At 48.6% G+C, this 15,411-nt stretch overlaps 1 protein-coding gene across 1 annotated transcript in view; it reads right to left on the minus strand.

Moving 5' to 3' along the window:
- LOC144782058 (galectin-4-like) overlaps positions 1–15,411 on the minus strand; it is a 37,585-nt gene that overhangs the window by 6,660 nt on the left and 15,514 nt on the right. The window contains exons 2-4 of the mRNA XM_078661200.1: positions 6,300–6,388; positions 3,968–4,172; positions 617–759 (exon numbers count right to left, since the gene is read on the minus strand). Coding sequence (XP_078517326.1) covers positions 617–759; positions 3,968–4,172; positions 6,300–6,388 — 437 coding nt within the window. The remainder of the gene's footprint in view (positions 1–616; positions 760–3,967; positions 4,173–6,299; positions 6,389–15,411) is intronic.

Consider the following 15,411-nt stretch of genomic DNA (forward strand, 5'->3'; position numbering starts at 1 on the left):
TTGTGTTATTGTGTCACTTGATTGTTGAGTATTGGACTCGTGCCCACAAATGACCTCCCTGTGAATGCTCACCCTCGCTACCCTGAGAGTCAAGCACAGGAAAGGTGCACTTGCAAAACCACAGTAGTCTGGACCATAGAGCAACAGTGGCAAATGACCTCAACCTCTGCGGTTGGGGCCCAGTAGCTCATGTGCGTTGAGACTCCCCGGCCAGGGTCTGATGCTTACCAACTAAAACCACTACCCTTCCTAGGGCATTGCAGCCCATCTTGAGTCCAGAACTTCTACCACTTTTCAAACTTCTCTTAAATTCTTCACGGCTCCCCAAAACGTCTTCCGTTCTTCTGTTGACAATAACGCCACTCACATCCAAATTTGTCCCTACTTATCTCCAAAACTGACTTTACTTCTTCATCGCCAAAACTATATCATCCCTTGAGCTGCCTGTGAAATGAAAGTCATGCAGCCCAAAAACTGCTTATGCATCCAATGGCATAGTGCTCATTAAATCCTCAAAAAGGTAATTATACCCCCAAACTGGTCATTAGTTTATTCTCAGTTCCTAGGTCATGACTGTAGGTTACAATGCCACCCTATTAGTTCTGTGGTAACTCACCCCTGTTTGGCACCTCCGGCTGCACTTCCGCCAGTGACAGTAAGGGATGTCACACTGAAATCTCCCCGTAACTGAAGCCACTGGACACGATCGAGATCAATCTGATGTTTGTAATCTAAGCAGAATTTATCGTCCACCGCCACCTGAAAGACACAAGATAGGAGTTATCCTTAGGAAAGGGCAAGTAAGCCTTAGGGGCATAGAAACCGAGGCCTGTGCCTTAAAGTCGCCAAAGGGATTAATCGTGTGCAGTAAATGAGTCCCTCCTGACATGAGAAGGGTCATTCCTGAGTGGATCATGAAAGATGCAAATATCTGCAAGTATCAGTGCTAATGGAGAAAGTAATTGGTGGGTGTTAGTTATATAGCAATTGTAACACAGCATGCCAGCTGGCTTTGGGGTGAAAGGAGAGACACGAGAAGGAGCAGAATCATCTAAGAGTCATCAGCAGAGGCCATTTTGGGGAGAGATGAGGTGTGGCAGAATACCTTGGTTGTTAAAAAGGAGTCGCATCAGGATGGGCGGCTATAGGGAGTCCATATGAAGTAAGCATTGCGAGAAGAGAAGAGGTGAGGGAGTAGTGGGAGGAAAGACATTAAGATGGCTTTGTTAAAAGAAGTGACAAATGAGAAGATGGGCTTGTAACGTGCAAGTTAGGAGAGGAGATTGTGATGATAAGGAAAATAAGGTATAACACCGGAAAAGAAAAGGGAGCATCGCAGTGGGAGACAGGCAACAGGAGAGAGCACTATATTAAAAGACAAGACGGGAGGAGGTGAAATCATAAAAAGAAATACGATATGAGAACACGACAGCATCAATTGCAGAACTCAACAAACATAAAGTGATCCAGCCTACTCAAAACATAGAACCAAAGAAAACATGAAGGTAAAAATGGAGCTCTAGTCATCATACAGGAAGGCCATAAACAGCCAGATTAACCAGACAGTGAATGGTACCCAGCACAAGAGCTTTCATTACCCACAGATGTGTGATATAATTTTAACTCCATGTTCTTTTTTTTCCTTTTTCTTATTTGTTTCTTTTGTCACCTATGTATTGAGTCTGTAGACCACTCCCCTTACATAGCATATTTTCATTGCATGGACGCCATGATTTCTGAAAGTGCCTAAATACAATCAAGATACTATCAAGAGACAAGTGATGGACATTCTGAATGTTAGTGACAGGCGAGAAAGGCACTCTAATGAGACAAGACACATTGTGGATGTATTGTAATGAGAACCATTACTTAAAAAGGCGACATTCAAATAGGACGAGGCAAGAGGGTATTACACAAAAAAAGACATGTGTATTGGCATTACAGTGATAGTATTGTTGGGATTCCTGTTGTACCGAGACGTGAAATGGTAAATATATTGGAGAGATATATGCATCTAAGAAGAGGGCATTAGATCAAATGACGAGACAAGAAAACACGCAATTGCAATGACATTAGACTAGATAGTGGTGCATATCGAGGTGGGACATGAAAAGAGGCCATTATAGTGAGAAGAGGCATGAAAATATAATTATATCATGTGTAACAAAATCATGAGGCAGGGGTATTTTGTTGAGATGGAACATGAAATATGGCACTGTAACAAGAAGAGATGTGAGACAAGGACCTTCCAGTGAGATGGGACACGAGAAGAAGGCACTGTAATGCGAGAGAATATGGGAAAAGGACACAGTGTGAAAATACGGTCTTTTGATGAGACAAGAAAAGAAAAGAGGACATTTCTGTGGGAGATAACACATGAGAAACAAACTCCAGAGTTAAACACAAAATCTGAGAAGGGGGGTATGAAAATTATGGATTGCATCTCCAGGCAAGACAAAAAAAGGAGGCACTGTAAAAAGAAGAAACATGTAATGGAGGCATTGCAGTGAGAAAAATTGAATGAGATGGTGAAATAATGAGACATGAAAAGGTGGCATTATATTGAGGAAGGACCCTGTAATACGGCAATGCAATCAAAAATAAATGTAGATAAGTGGGCATTGTAATAAGATGGGACAGTAAAAGAGTGCCTTATAATGAGACAAGAGAAGGTTCCGCTGTATCGAGATATGAGAGGTAGGCATTGTGCTGAGTGACAAGAAATATGAAGGCTTTGGAATGAGAGATACTACATGGGGCAATGACACTAGCATCACAAGACCCAAGAGGAGGGGGCACTGTTCTCATATGATAGATGAGAATGGAGACACGTAAGGGTGTATTTTTAGTTATCAGAATGGAATGTTGTAATGCATGGGAAAAGACATGACACAGGAATCAAAGTTCAAGATGGGACATGGCACGAGGGTGTTCTGGTGAAGACATGGTATAGTTAGGGTCTGAGGGGCATATGTAGGTAGGTGTTTGCGATTCGCAAACGCCGGAATTCGCAGAATTCTGGCATTTGCGAATCGCAAACGGCGATTTGGTATGTAGGTGCCACACCGCAAAATAAGGAATCGCAAAAATTGTGATTCCTTATTTTGCTCAAGCATTTAAAGAATCGCAATTTTGCGATTCCTTTAAATTTTATGTAGGGGTGCCTTAGAAATAGCGATTTGGGCGTAAGAAATCGCAAAATACCACCTACTCCAAGTAGATGGTATTTTGCGATTTCCTTTCAAAAAGATTTTTTTTTTTTTATTCAAAGTGCCATGTGGCGCACAGACATGCCCTTAGGGCATGTATGTGCGCCACATGTAAGTACAGGCACATTCCAAGGGTGCAAAAGGTGTCCTTTGGACACCCTGGCACCCTTGGAATTGCGATTCTCAAATTGCGATTTTCTCATAGAAAATCGCAATTTGAGAATGTATCCCCATTCATTCCTATGGGCCTCTTGGCCCATAGGAATGAATGGGACACTCATTCCTTAATTGCGATTCGCAATTTGCTAATCGCAATTAAGGAATTTTTGAGATTCGCTAAAAAAATTCCAATTTATACCTACATTCCATTTTGCAATTCTCAAATAGCGATTCCTTAAAAATCGCTATTTAAGAATCGCAAAATGTAAATTACCTACATATGCCCCCTAATAGGTTAAAGTTATTGTGCATATATGCTCCGGTAGTATAGGGCAAGAATAAAAATGCTACACTAGATAACAGATCACAACATTAACATTAGGACCAGTCAACTTTAACTTTTGACAACATGACACATTATGATCAAGAGCCTAAATTAAAGTTTTGGGGACCAGTTACTCCACCATAAAAATGACAGATATCCCATCTACCTTATTACAAGTGCATTATATGCTCTGGCACGTATATTGCGTCCGCCTTCTTAAAAAGTCACGTTTGTGATAGAGTACCTACCTAAATCAGATCCCTAAGTAACTCACCTGAAAGGTATATTTGGTGACCTCAAAAGAAACTTTGAAAGCCTTCCCCTTCTTGAAGGGCATCTCATATTTCCTCTCCTCTTTTCCCCAAGCCCCGCTCTTAAAGGTGTTGCAGACGATTTTGTCACGCCCATCGAAGCGAGGATTAAAGTGAAAAGCCACGTCGCAGCCTTCACACTGTCCTGTGGCGAAGTTCACGATAAACCTAGGGAAACACAGAAGAGAAAAAAAAAATTGTGAGAAGTCATGGTTAGGGCATTCGTCTTTCCACAACTTACTTCCTCACTTTTATTTATTTATTCATTTATTTAGTAGTAAGATGTTGGCCGGAATATTTCACATAGCTCTTCAACTGTAGAGATAGGTAAGAGGAGTTTTATTAAACATATTTTCATATATAAGTTGTTGTATGCATTAGTGGAGCCAGTTGTAAGATTGAGACTGGTAAACAACACATACATAACTAAGGTTGTGACATCAATCAAGACTAATGGACTCTGCAAGTATGAAATGTAAATGCTTAAGACAAAGAAGGGGGTGGTGTCTTTAAAGTTACAATATGGATCCTTTCGGTGCTTTTTTAAATATTTTAAAGCACCGGTAGTGCAGATGTCTCAGGAGTTCCAAGTTAGAAAGAGCAAAACTTGAAGGCAGCACTATGTGGTGTGGGTGTGACTAGAAGTTTAAAGTTTGTGGATTATACATTTTGAGTAGGTTTTTATTGGGACAGGACATGAAAGAACCAGATCAATCACTCCTTTGATAACCAGCAGCAGTGGTTTTTATAAAGCCCGCATTCTGCCAGTGAGCCCGCTGACATGAGGTAGGCTAGGGGAAATTGTAGTAAATTGGGGCAGCAAAGTTGTGACCATGTCTGGTGCTGCAAAAGAGGGCGAGGCCAACTAGAATCTACTGAAAACAAATGGGTGATCATTTCTTTTGTATATTTTGCAAGTCAAAGTCAAAGTCAAATGATCTTTATTCGGATTAAAATATCCATAAAAGCACAATTCATCACCACCAATAAGAAATACAATACAGGTTTTAAAACATGTAAATATACAATATCATCCAATACAAGTGCAAAGTTACAGTAATAAAATCACGATACAAATGTTGGACAGGCCTGTAAAATCTATATTTGCAAGTGAAATTGTGCAGTGGTAGCTGGGCTTGCAAGTCTATTTGTAAAGTGCACGTTCATTCCTAACGGGGTATCCGCTAAATTACAGATGTTTATTGTTACCCAACAGATACTCATTTTATGGACCTCAGATGGATGAAAGGCTGAGTGGACCCACCAGGGTTTGAACCTGTGACCATGAGGTCAAACACAGGCCCCTTGCAGGGCTGCATTAGTCCACTCAGCCACCAGAGCTGGCTTGTGGTGATAATAAAATCTTCAGCTTTCACAAGTGTGCTAAAAAGAACCCTAGGATTTCGCACTGAAGGGACATATTACAGAGAGGTGGGGGAAGTTTGATTAAGTCAGTAAGAGTTATGGGTACTGTTGATGAAGGCAGGTATAGTAACTGAGATTTAGAGAACTTCAGCATGAGGTATCATAAGACCGTCCATTGTCAGGAAGCTGTGAGACATTGAACGACGTGTGATTGGAAATGATGAAAGTAGGAAAGGGGAAAAAGGTTTGGATGTCGTTGGTATAAAAATAGTAAGAGAACCCAAAATAATGTATTGATGTCATTGAGGAAGTGTAGTGGGACAAAAGAAGAGAGTTTAGGACAGAGGCTTCTGGAAGTCCCTGGGGGTGGGGTTCTTAGAGATATCTTTGAGGTCCAGGCCACCAAGAAAGAACAGTCGGCGAGTTATGAGGTGAGCCAAGTGCATGCCAGCTGCGATGCACAGTGAGTCTAGAGGAGAAAATAGGTTAGGATGTTCAACAATGCCGACGACTGCAAAAGTAGGTCCATAGGAAAGAAAAATGTGTGATTGACAGTGAAGGTAGAGTTGGACACGTGCGAAAGTGCTGTTTCTGTGAAGTGGAGGGAATAGAAATACATTATCTTGGCTAAGAAGATTGAAGGGAGGAAGAATACGAGGGAATTAAAGACCAATCGATCCAATATGTCTCGCCAGAAATGGACAGGTACAGGGGAATCTCAATGTAGCATCGGTGCCTGCTATTTTGATCCCTACTGATTTGTTGCTGATTTCCTCTGCTGCTCCACACTCTTACAAGCCTCAGCAAGACAGAGCTGGCATCATTCTAGAACCAGGTTGACTCCTTTGGATCGATGTCAAGACTGGTATCGCTGCGACGACCTATATCGCAGAGCAAAAACAAAAACAACCAAGCTATGGGTGCACTTACCTTTCCATCTTGGGGGCAGCAGTGCCTTGGATGGTGAAGATCATTCCTGGGTGACATCCTCCTAGGATCTCAGCAGAGTAAGGAATAGCCTGGAAGAAAGCCAGATTGGTAGAGATGAGACAACCACCTGCTATTGGTCAAATTATCCGTCCACGGCCTATGCTGCACCAGTCTTGCATCACCTCACCATTTTCTGACACTCATTTGTATTGGGTCTGTTGGTATTAACAAGCATTTCAAAGGAACTGCATCTGATACATAACATAAGTAGAAATTGACATAAAGAATATCTGAAATGGTCCTTGAAATGCAACTTGCAAGTGATTACAATCCCAGGCATGGGAATTGATGGGCTCGAAGAAGGTGAGGCTAGTGGCAGGATGTGACTCGCTGCACAACCAGGTCGTCTAGTGTGCACCACTGCATCACTTCTCCTTTTACGTCCACATACCTCCATATGCAGCATTTCCCTCCTGCCTTATTTTACCCTCACCTTTTTGTTGGGTAATGAAACTTGGGTGAATGGAATGAAAAAAGCCTTCCAATCATTGGCCATTCAAATGTAGGTGTAACACAGAAAATGCGTGCGTAGATCTCCCGGCTTTAGAATCCTCATCAATAAAAAATGTAATTACGCCTTAAAAGTGTTCAGAAGACTCATCAAGTTACTAAATGTAGATGTCCCCTGGCTTATTTCCTATACTCGAAGAGAGGGGACAAGTCAAAGTTGTGAAGGTGTTCGCCAGAACGAAGTGAGGTTCTGCTACTGAGCTCCACAAAGGAATTCTTCCACCCTGGAAATGTTTTTCCACTAACAGAGGCCTTATTCATATGTCAATTATTTATATAGCGATATATGACAAACAACATGGACATTCGCAATAGTTTAATTACCACCCAGCTCTGTGGTCTTCAATGACCTGATATTGGAAGGACATCAAGTTGGTCGTCTGCCGGGTATCAGCTTAGAGGTTGCTTGTTTACCCCTTAGATTATTGCATCAAGCGTTCAACCCCCTGTTCTACTGAACTATGTGGGCCGTGACCGGATGAGGTAGGTAGACAAAGAGTGCGCCCAGCGATTTGAGTCAACTGATGAAATGAACGGGTTAAATGTGATTAGGGTCAGAACAGTGCGGGATTAAACCCTGTGGAGACCCCTAGGCAGTCGAAATTTCAGGGGCCCCCTCGCAAATTATCTCCCACTACGTTTTTAATTTTACCAACCAACAATTTTAAGAAACCAATTTTATTACACATAACTGAACATTACATTAATACAGTTTGTTCTCTATAGAGTCTTTAATGTACAGTTTTAGTTTCTTTGAGTTGATTAATTTTTTATTCTATCTTGCTTGATTGTAATTTTCTTTCAAGATCAAACCAATATTATTTCGATCCATTGTCGTGGGGCCCCTGAAAGGAGTGGGGCCCAAAGGCCGGTGCCTACTTTGCCGATTTGATAATCCGAATTGGGTCAGGTGTGTTTGTGAAGGGTTGCTGAAGACATTGCTGCATCCAATGGGAAACACTGCTATTGAAGGGAATGCTGTGTTGAATTACACATTCAGAAAATCATGTTTCCCTCAATGCTGTGGAAAAATCTAGACACGCCTCCTCCGAAGCAAACGATGTTAATTTACCACATTGCTGAAATAAATTAGTGAGAGACAGAGAGAGAGAGAGAGTTGGATCAAGTAGCCGGATTGACTCTGCCCCTAGCCCCTGCCGTTATAAATGTACACGTTTTCTTTTTCTCTTGCATTGGAAAATGCAAAATGGACTCCCTTAAGCTCGCCAAACTTCTTATAATGGCGGAACCTGACTGAAACGGACTTTATTATACACAGACGCGCAGGCTGCACAAGCACACAAAGAAAGCTGTCAACTTTTCCAGTTGGAATATAGTGCCACTCCCAAAACTGTGTGGTTAACCACTCCATGGAATCTCCTGATCAGATGAAACAGCCATCCCACAGCACAATCATAACAGATATCTTTACTTACATGCTACTCCATTTTGTATTCAACCTGGAGAATGCAATATTGCTTAAAGAGTTGTACTGGGCAAGATAATCCTGGTCGAGGGGTGGGCAACTCCTTAATCCATACTGAAGCAATTATGCAGTTAACTCCATGGTGCAGGTTTCACAGCCTCTAAGAGCAGCACTGAGTGGAGGGGCAGTTTCCATTTCAATGTCTATAGCATATGATATGCTTCCTTGGCTATTAACTTTGCAGATCTTCTAGTATAAGTTAGTATAGGCAATTCAAGTGTCACTCATTGGGAGGTAGTGTCACGCCTTCAACAGTGAATAATAATAACTCATTGTTATCATTTTTTTCCGTCCTTGCTTAGCTGGGTTGGGGAGGGGGCTGCTCTGCTCACTAAGCATGGCAGGAGTGGTTTGCCCACTCCAAGTGCGCAAGACGCTTTGGCCGGCTCGCCCTTTGCATGTTCTGCATCAGGCTGCATTACAACCTGGGTGCAGAACATGCCCAGCCTCTCATTTTTTTTTTTTTTTTATATATTTTTATTGCAGAATCAGGAATAAACATATCCAGCAAGCCAACCTCGACACCAACGGCACCCAGCATACAGTGCGATGGTAGTACAATACACAGCCGATTAGCCCACATCCCGGAGGCTGGGCGGCGCTTCAATGAGTCAGTTCACTGTAGGTACCTCGGTGCGTGCCCCATTCGGGGCACAGGTCAAGTGTAGCACCTCGTTTCTGCTTTTATCCCGAAACAACCAACCCACCCTCTCCATCAAGTCCTCGGCCACTCCAATGTCACGTCACTTAAACATCATGATTACCTTCCTGGGCCACCCGGTTCCGGGAGGTTGCCGCTAGCCAGCAAACCACCCCCTTCTACGACTCCCTCCCGGTACCCTCCCCCTCAACTGCTGCGAATGCGGATTCCACCATCCCCTTCCTGCTCTAGGGTGACAACTATCAGGAAGTTTCGATAAGCAAGTAGTCACACGGAGTCCCTTCCTATAGCTGATCAGTGTCTTCGCCTTCAGTTAGGTAGTCCCTTAACGCTTGCACCACCAGCTCCCAGGACCGTGCCAGTTCCAAACTCTTCTCGATACCAGTTCTAGTTGCCTGGCGCATTCGTAACACACTCTCACAGCCCGACCATTTCACCAACTCATTCCTCCACCTCCGTACAGACGGCCCCTCTTTGGACTTCCAATGCCAAGTGATTTCACGCTGTGCCAAAATCAATCCCAACCCAATAAATTTGCTCGTTACCTTGGTCTTTTTGGTGTGCGGGAACCAAAGAAGCAGGCAAGCGGCCATGTCAAAGTCTACCTCCCGATCCGTGACAGCATTCAAGAGGTCCCCTACCTCAGACCAGTAGTCCCCCAATTTCGGACAACCCCACAGCATGTGGTCAAGATCCACCGCAGGTCCTAGACATCGTGGGCACATGGCATCAAGCACCTGGAAGTGTCGGCGCAACCTCTCTGGGGTCAAATATGCCCTATGGAGCACGAAAAAATGCACCTGTTGGAATCTCGCATTCCTCGTCCCCTTCCAGGTCCTGTGTAGCACCTGGCCCCATACGGAGTCCGGGATTTGTTTACCTATGCTGGTCTCCCAACGCGACTTCAACTCAACTAACGGGGCCAGACCTTCAGTTAACATCCGATTGTGGAGGCAGGTCACCGCCTTGACGGTGCCCGCTGCCATCACCACATATTGGCACACCACGGTCACCTCCGGTTCAGCCAATCCACCCCCCCAATGCCTCTGCATAGCCGCGACAACCGCCGCATGCAACAGGAAGGTACCACTCGGCAGGCCGAATTGCTCTTGCAAGGTCTGGAACGGGGCCAACGTTCCGTCCACATAGAGGTCTCCCACCATCTGCAAACCCAGGTCCTCCCACGCCAACAATTGAGACCAATCACCTCCGTGCGGTAAGGCAGTGAGCATTCCCAGCGGAATCTCCGGTGCGTATGGCCGGCGCTTCCCAGCCCTCCTCAGGTTCCTGTTCCAACACATTCTAAGTGTCCTTTCCTCCATCGTGAGGTCCCCACTAACCAGTCTCTGTTGCATCACGATGGACGACAAGACATGCCTCTGAATGCCGACCCCCCGGTGATCCTCAGGCCCCCTGAATACTCTGGCCACGTTCTGCGTCAGGACCTGGAGCTGCGCCGCCAGATAGTATAACTCATAGTCGGGGACAGCCATCCCTCCCTCACACTTGGGTCGCATCAAGGTGGTCAATGCCACCCGTCGGCGACCGTGGCCCCAGAGAAAGCCAGTCACCAACGTCTTCAGCTCCCGAAAGATACCCTGCGGGATCCACACCGGCAATGTTCTAAAATAATAAAGGAGCCTCGGGAGTGCCACCATTTTCAACAGGGCTACACGGCCCAGTACAGATAGCGGGAGAGAGGCCCAGAAGTCCATGCTGCCTCTCAGTGCTCGAATACAGCGCCCCACATTCCCCTCAAGGAGGTCCGCCGCTTCATGGTAGATGCGCACTCCTAGGTAAACAAAACAAGAGGGTTCCCACACTACTGGCCTCGTGAGCTGCGGGCAGAGCGTGGTCTTCCGCAACGGAAACACGCAAGTCTTAGTCCAGTTCACTCTGAGGCCTGAAAGCCTCCCGAACCTGCCCAGCATGTCCACCGCGCCTTCTAGAGCCCTTCCAGAGTCCACCAAGTACAGTAATAAGTCGTCGGCATACAACGAAATATAATGCGAGTCAACTCCCTGCGCAATCCCGTCGTAAACAACTCCTGTTCTCGCCTGCGCTGCTAGCGGTTCCATTGCGAGAGCAAAGAGCAGAGGGGATAGCGAGCAGCCCTGCCTCGTGCCATGACAGACCGGATAAACCGAGGAGACCAAGGTCCCCAGCCGCACCCGCGCCTTAGCCGAAGAATAGAGCACTCTCGTCCAGCCCCTGAACCCTTCCCCAACCCCGAACTTCAACAGCACGCCATCTAGAAAATCCCATTCCAAACTATCAAACGCCTTTTCAATATCAACCGTCAGCACTACCGGGCCTGGTTCCGCCGTGGCTGCACTGTCAATGACCCCAATCAGCCGACGGATGTTCATCGAAGTGCTCCTAGAGGGGATGAATCCCGCTTGATCCCTATGCACTAAAGAGGTCATCAGTGGTAGGAGCCTGGTGGCTAGGATTCGGCTCAAAATCTTGTAATCCACAGTTAGCATAGACAACGGACGAAAGGAAGAGACATCTAAAGCATCTCTGCCTGGCTTCAGCAGGGGCACAACCAGCGCCTCCGTTATAGAGTCAGGCAACCGCCCCAATTGTTTCGCCTCCGCATACACAACCTGCAGCCTGGGCGCCAACACTTCCATAAATTTGGCGTAGAACTCGATCGGCAATCCATCCACTCCAGGGGTTTTGTTCCGCGCCATATGACTAATCGCCCCTCTTATTTCCGCTAGGGTGACGGGGCCCCCTAGATCCCGGGCTCCCTCCTCATCCAATACCGGCAAAGGGATCTGATCTAAGTAATTACCAATGTCCGTGGCCTCCACTTCGAGGTGGCTGGCGTACAGACCCGTGTAGTAGGACTGAAAGCGCCCCGGGACCGCTGACTGCGAATACACCACCTCCCCATCTTCCTGTCGCACACTCATAACCGGGCATCCTCTAGGGTTCGGATCAGCCAACTTCGCAAGGAGAGTGCCCACTTTATCCCGCTCTTCATGCACTTTCACCGCATACAACTTATAATCATAGCACCGCAATCTCTCCGTCTCAGTCGCTACTGCCTCCTTAGCACGCAACAAGCTGTCTTGCAGCTCCGGCTTCTCGGGTCGCCGCCGTTCCACCCCCCTCAACACTTCCTCCGCCTTCGCGAGGTCATTCAGCACTGTCCCTCTCACAGTCAGAAATCGTCCCATACATACCCCTCTCACCACCACTTTCATCGCATCCCATTCATTCGCTCTAGTCGCCGTCGACCCAGCATTGACCGCGAAGTAGTCGTCTATGCCCTGTCGGACCGTGTCACAGAACGCCGGGTCATCCAGCATCTCCGGGCGAAGTCTCCACGTAGGGACCGCCGATCTCGCCCGCTGCCATTGCACAGAAATCAGCAGTGGGTTATGGTCCGAAATGGTCCTAGACAAGTACTCAGAGTGAATCACCACATTCGCCAGAGACTCGCAACACAGCACCGAATCCAGTCGAACATGCAGATCATGCAGCGCTGAGAAGTAGGAGTAATCTCGAGTTTCGGGGTGCTGCGCCCTCCATACATCCACCAAGCCCCACCTCTTCTGCCAGTCCCGCCTATGGGTCGCAAGTCTGCGCACTGGGGAATCCACCAACGGCGGGTGTGACCTGTCCAACAGCACATCCGAAATGGAGTTAAAATCGCCCGCCAACAATATAGGGCCCGCCAAATAATACGCCAGTGAGCGCGACAAACCTTCAAAGAAATGCGCTTGATCAGCATTGGGGGCATAAATGTTACACAGCACCACTTCCCTACCACACAGCCGTCCTTCCACCACCACATAACGGCCCTCTGGATCTATTTTCTGACTCGTGACTTGGAATGGCGTGCCCGCTCTGATCCATATTAACACCCCTCTGGCAAATGCTGAGTAAGTCGTGCCAAACACCTGACCCCGCCACCTCCTCTGCAATGCCCCACATTCCTGCTGTGTCAGGTGAGTCTCCTGAAGCATCGCAATCTGAATACCCCGCCTCACCAAGTAGGCATGTACCTTGTGGCGCTTAACCATAGTTCGAATACCCCGGACATTCCATGTGACACATTTCAAGTTAGGTAACGTCCCCATAGAGCATCAGTCCCAACAGTGGCGCACGCCAATAAGTGTGACCCGCATCACAGCAATTGTACAACCCCCTCAAACAATCAATGTTACCCGCATTGCAGCAATTGAACAATCCCCAAAAAACAAGACCCCTAACACTCAGTAACCCCCTCCCCAGGACAGGGCCTAATAACCCAGCTTCAGCCCCGTTCCAAACCTTAAACACCCAACACATCACGCTAACCTGTGGTCGACACCACAGAAGACCTTAAGGGTCTAAAGAAGGCTATGGAGCCCCAAACCAGGACAGCAGAGCTATCACCCCGCACCCGTAGCCCCCTACTGCTAGTGCAGCCCCATACCTGGCAGTCCAACAGAAGTCAGGAGTGTCCGCCCCTATAGGCATCCCAGTATTGGTCATCGGCCCCGAGCTTCACTCATTAAACATGTTATCAGCAGTCTGTGGGGTGACCTCCGGACGCGATGCCCCTCCCACCTCCGAGTCTTCGTCGCCGGTCTTCCCTCCTTCTCCTTCCGAAGCCGAGTCTCTAGAAGCGTCATCCCGCTGAGATCCCATGATGCTCGCCGTGGCCTCCAGAGCACTCCGCCTGTCGGCCAGCATGCGCGCCTCTTGTTCAGCCCGTTGGCGCCTATTCCGGGAGCGGATGCGTTGCGATTTCCTGACCTTGGTTGGTTTTTGCCGATCCCTGGCGGGCCTGTGTGCGCGATCCGTCCCCGCACGGTACAGTTCCAACCAGGACCATGCTTCATCAGGCGTTTGGAAAAAGTGAGTTCTGTCGTCAAGGATGACCCGCAGCTTGGCCGGGAAAAGCAAGGAGTATTGGATCCCTTCCTCCCTCAGCTCTTTCTTCACCGACAGAAAAGAAGCCCTGCACCGCTGCACCTCCTGTGTATAATCCGGAAATATCGTCACCTTGCTGTTGTCCACCTGGAAGGGCCCATGGTCCCTCGCCCTTTGGATCAGCAGATCCCGATCTCTATAGTGCAGCAGCCTAACCACCATCGGTCGGGGTGGTCGGCCCTCCAGGGGAGGCTTTGCGGGCATCTTGTGCGCTCGTTCCAGGGAGAAGAAGGGGGATAGGCCCTCCGGCGCTACCACTGTCCGGAACCAGTCCTCCAAGTAGGTCACCGCATCACCCTTCTCGATTTTCTCCGGAAGCCCAACCACCCTCACGTTGTTCCGCTGGTTGCGTCCTTCCGCATCTTCTGCTCGACGCTCCAGAATCGCCAGTCGATGGATAACGTCGTCAAGTTTATGCTCCGCCGTGACCACCGCCGGTTTCAGCTCCTGGAGCAGCTGTTCATTGGACTTCACTCGGTCAGAGAGCTTGGCGTGGTCTGCTCTCAGCAGGCCAAGCCCCGTCGCCACCTGCGCAATATCCTGGTGCAGCTCATCCTTGGTGGTAGTGATCGCGGCCAGTATTGCATCAAGACGGCGGTTCAGCCTCAACTCCTGCGGCGAGGGCTCCGTTGGAAGAGCGCCATCCGCGGCCTCGGACTTCTCGTCCCCCCGCTCAGGAAGCGCGGCGAGGCCAGCCCCCATCGCAGCCATCTTAACAATGGGGAACGCGCCACCTGAGCAGCCCCCTCCAACGACGGCCGGCGGCTGCAGTCCTCCTGCCTCTTCCGTCTCTCGGGCCACCCGGTATCACCCAGTGGCAGGCCCCAATGTGCACAGCTCTCCGATCTGCAGATGGCGTTGGTCGCCCCTCCCCAACACTCGGTCGCCAGCCACCAGAATGCACTCCGCGCCGCTCCAACGACACACTTAATGCTCCACCAAAGTCTGCAAAGGCTCGGGGTGCAAGCCCTCCCCAAGAGCTAGACAGTCAAGGGTCCGCCCCACTGGGCAAATTGAGCTCGCCGTCCCCGGTGGCACCGTCCCCCGCAAGCCTCAGCGCACGCGGGGTCCGCCCGCCTTTCCGCTGGCCTGGCGCCCTCCTGCGTCCAACTGGGCGCCCAATCGCCTCGGGCGGCCGCCCCCTCAGCACTCGGCCAACTAGCCTCACAGAACTGTGTCCCAGTGGTCCCACCGCAATGCCCCCAAGTGTGGGTCGGGCTCACACACCAGCCGCGCCGCCACCGGTGCAGCGCGAGTGAAGGGCTCGCTCTCCTGCCGTTCGGGGAAGCAGGTGGGGGAGGGGCGCCGCTCGCACCAGGTCTTTACCGCCGTCCGCCTCCTCCGCTACTCCGGTCCCGCTCTCCCGGGCCTCTCACCTGCGCACCGCTGCGCGACGGCCCCCCAGGCTCCTCAGCCGGTCCAGCGCCCTACACCGCTCCGCTCTCAGAGCTCCCGTTCTTGTG

The sequence above is a fragment of the Lissotriton helveticus genome, chromosome 9 (genome assembly GCF_964261635.1).
Source record: "Lissotriton helveticus chromosome 9, aLisHel1.1, whole genome shotgun sequence".
In the NCBI taxonomy this organism is placed as follows: Eukaryota; Metazoa; Chordata; class Amphibia; order Caudata; family Salamandridae; genus Lissotriton; species Lissotriton helveticus.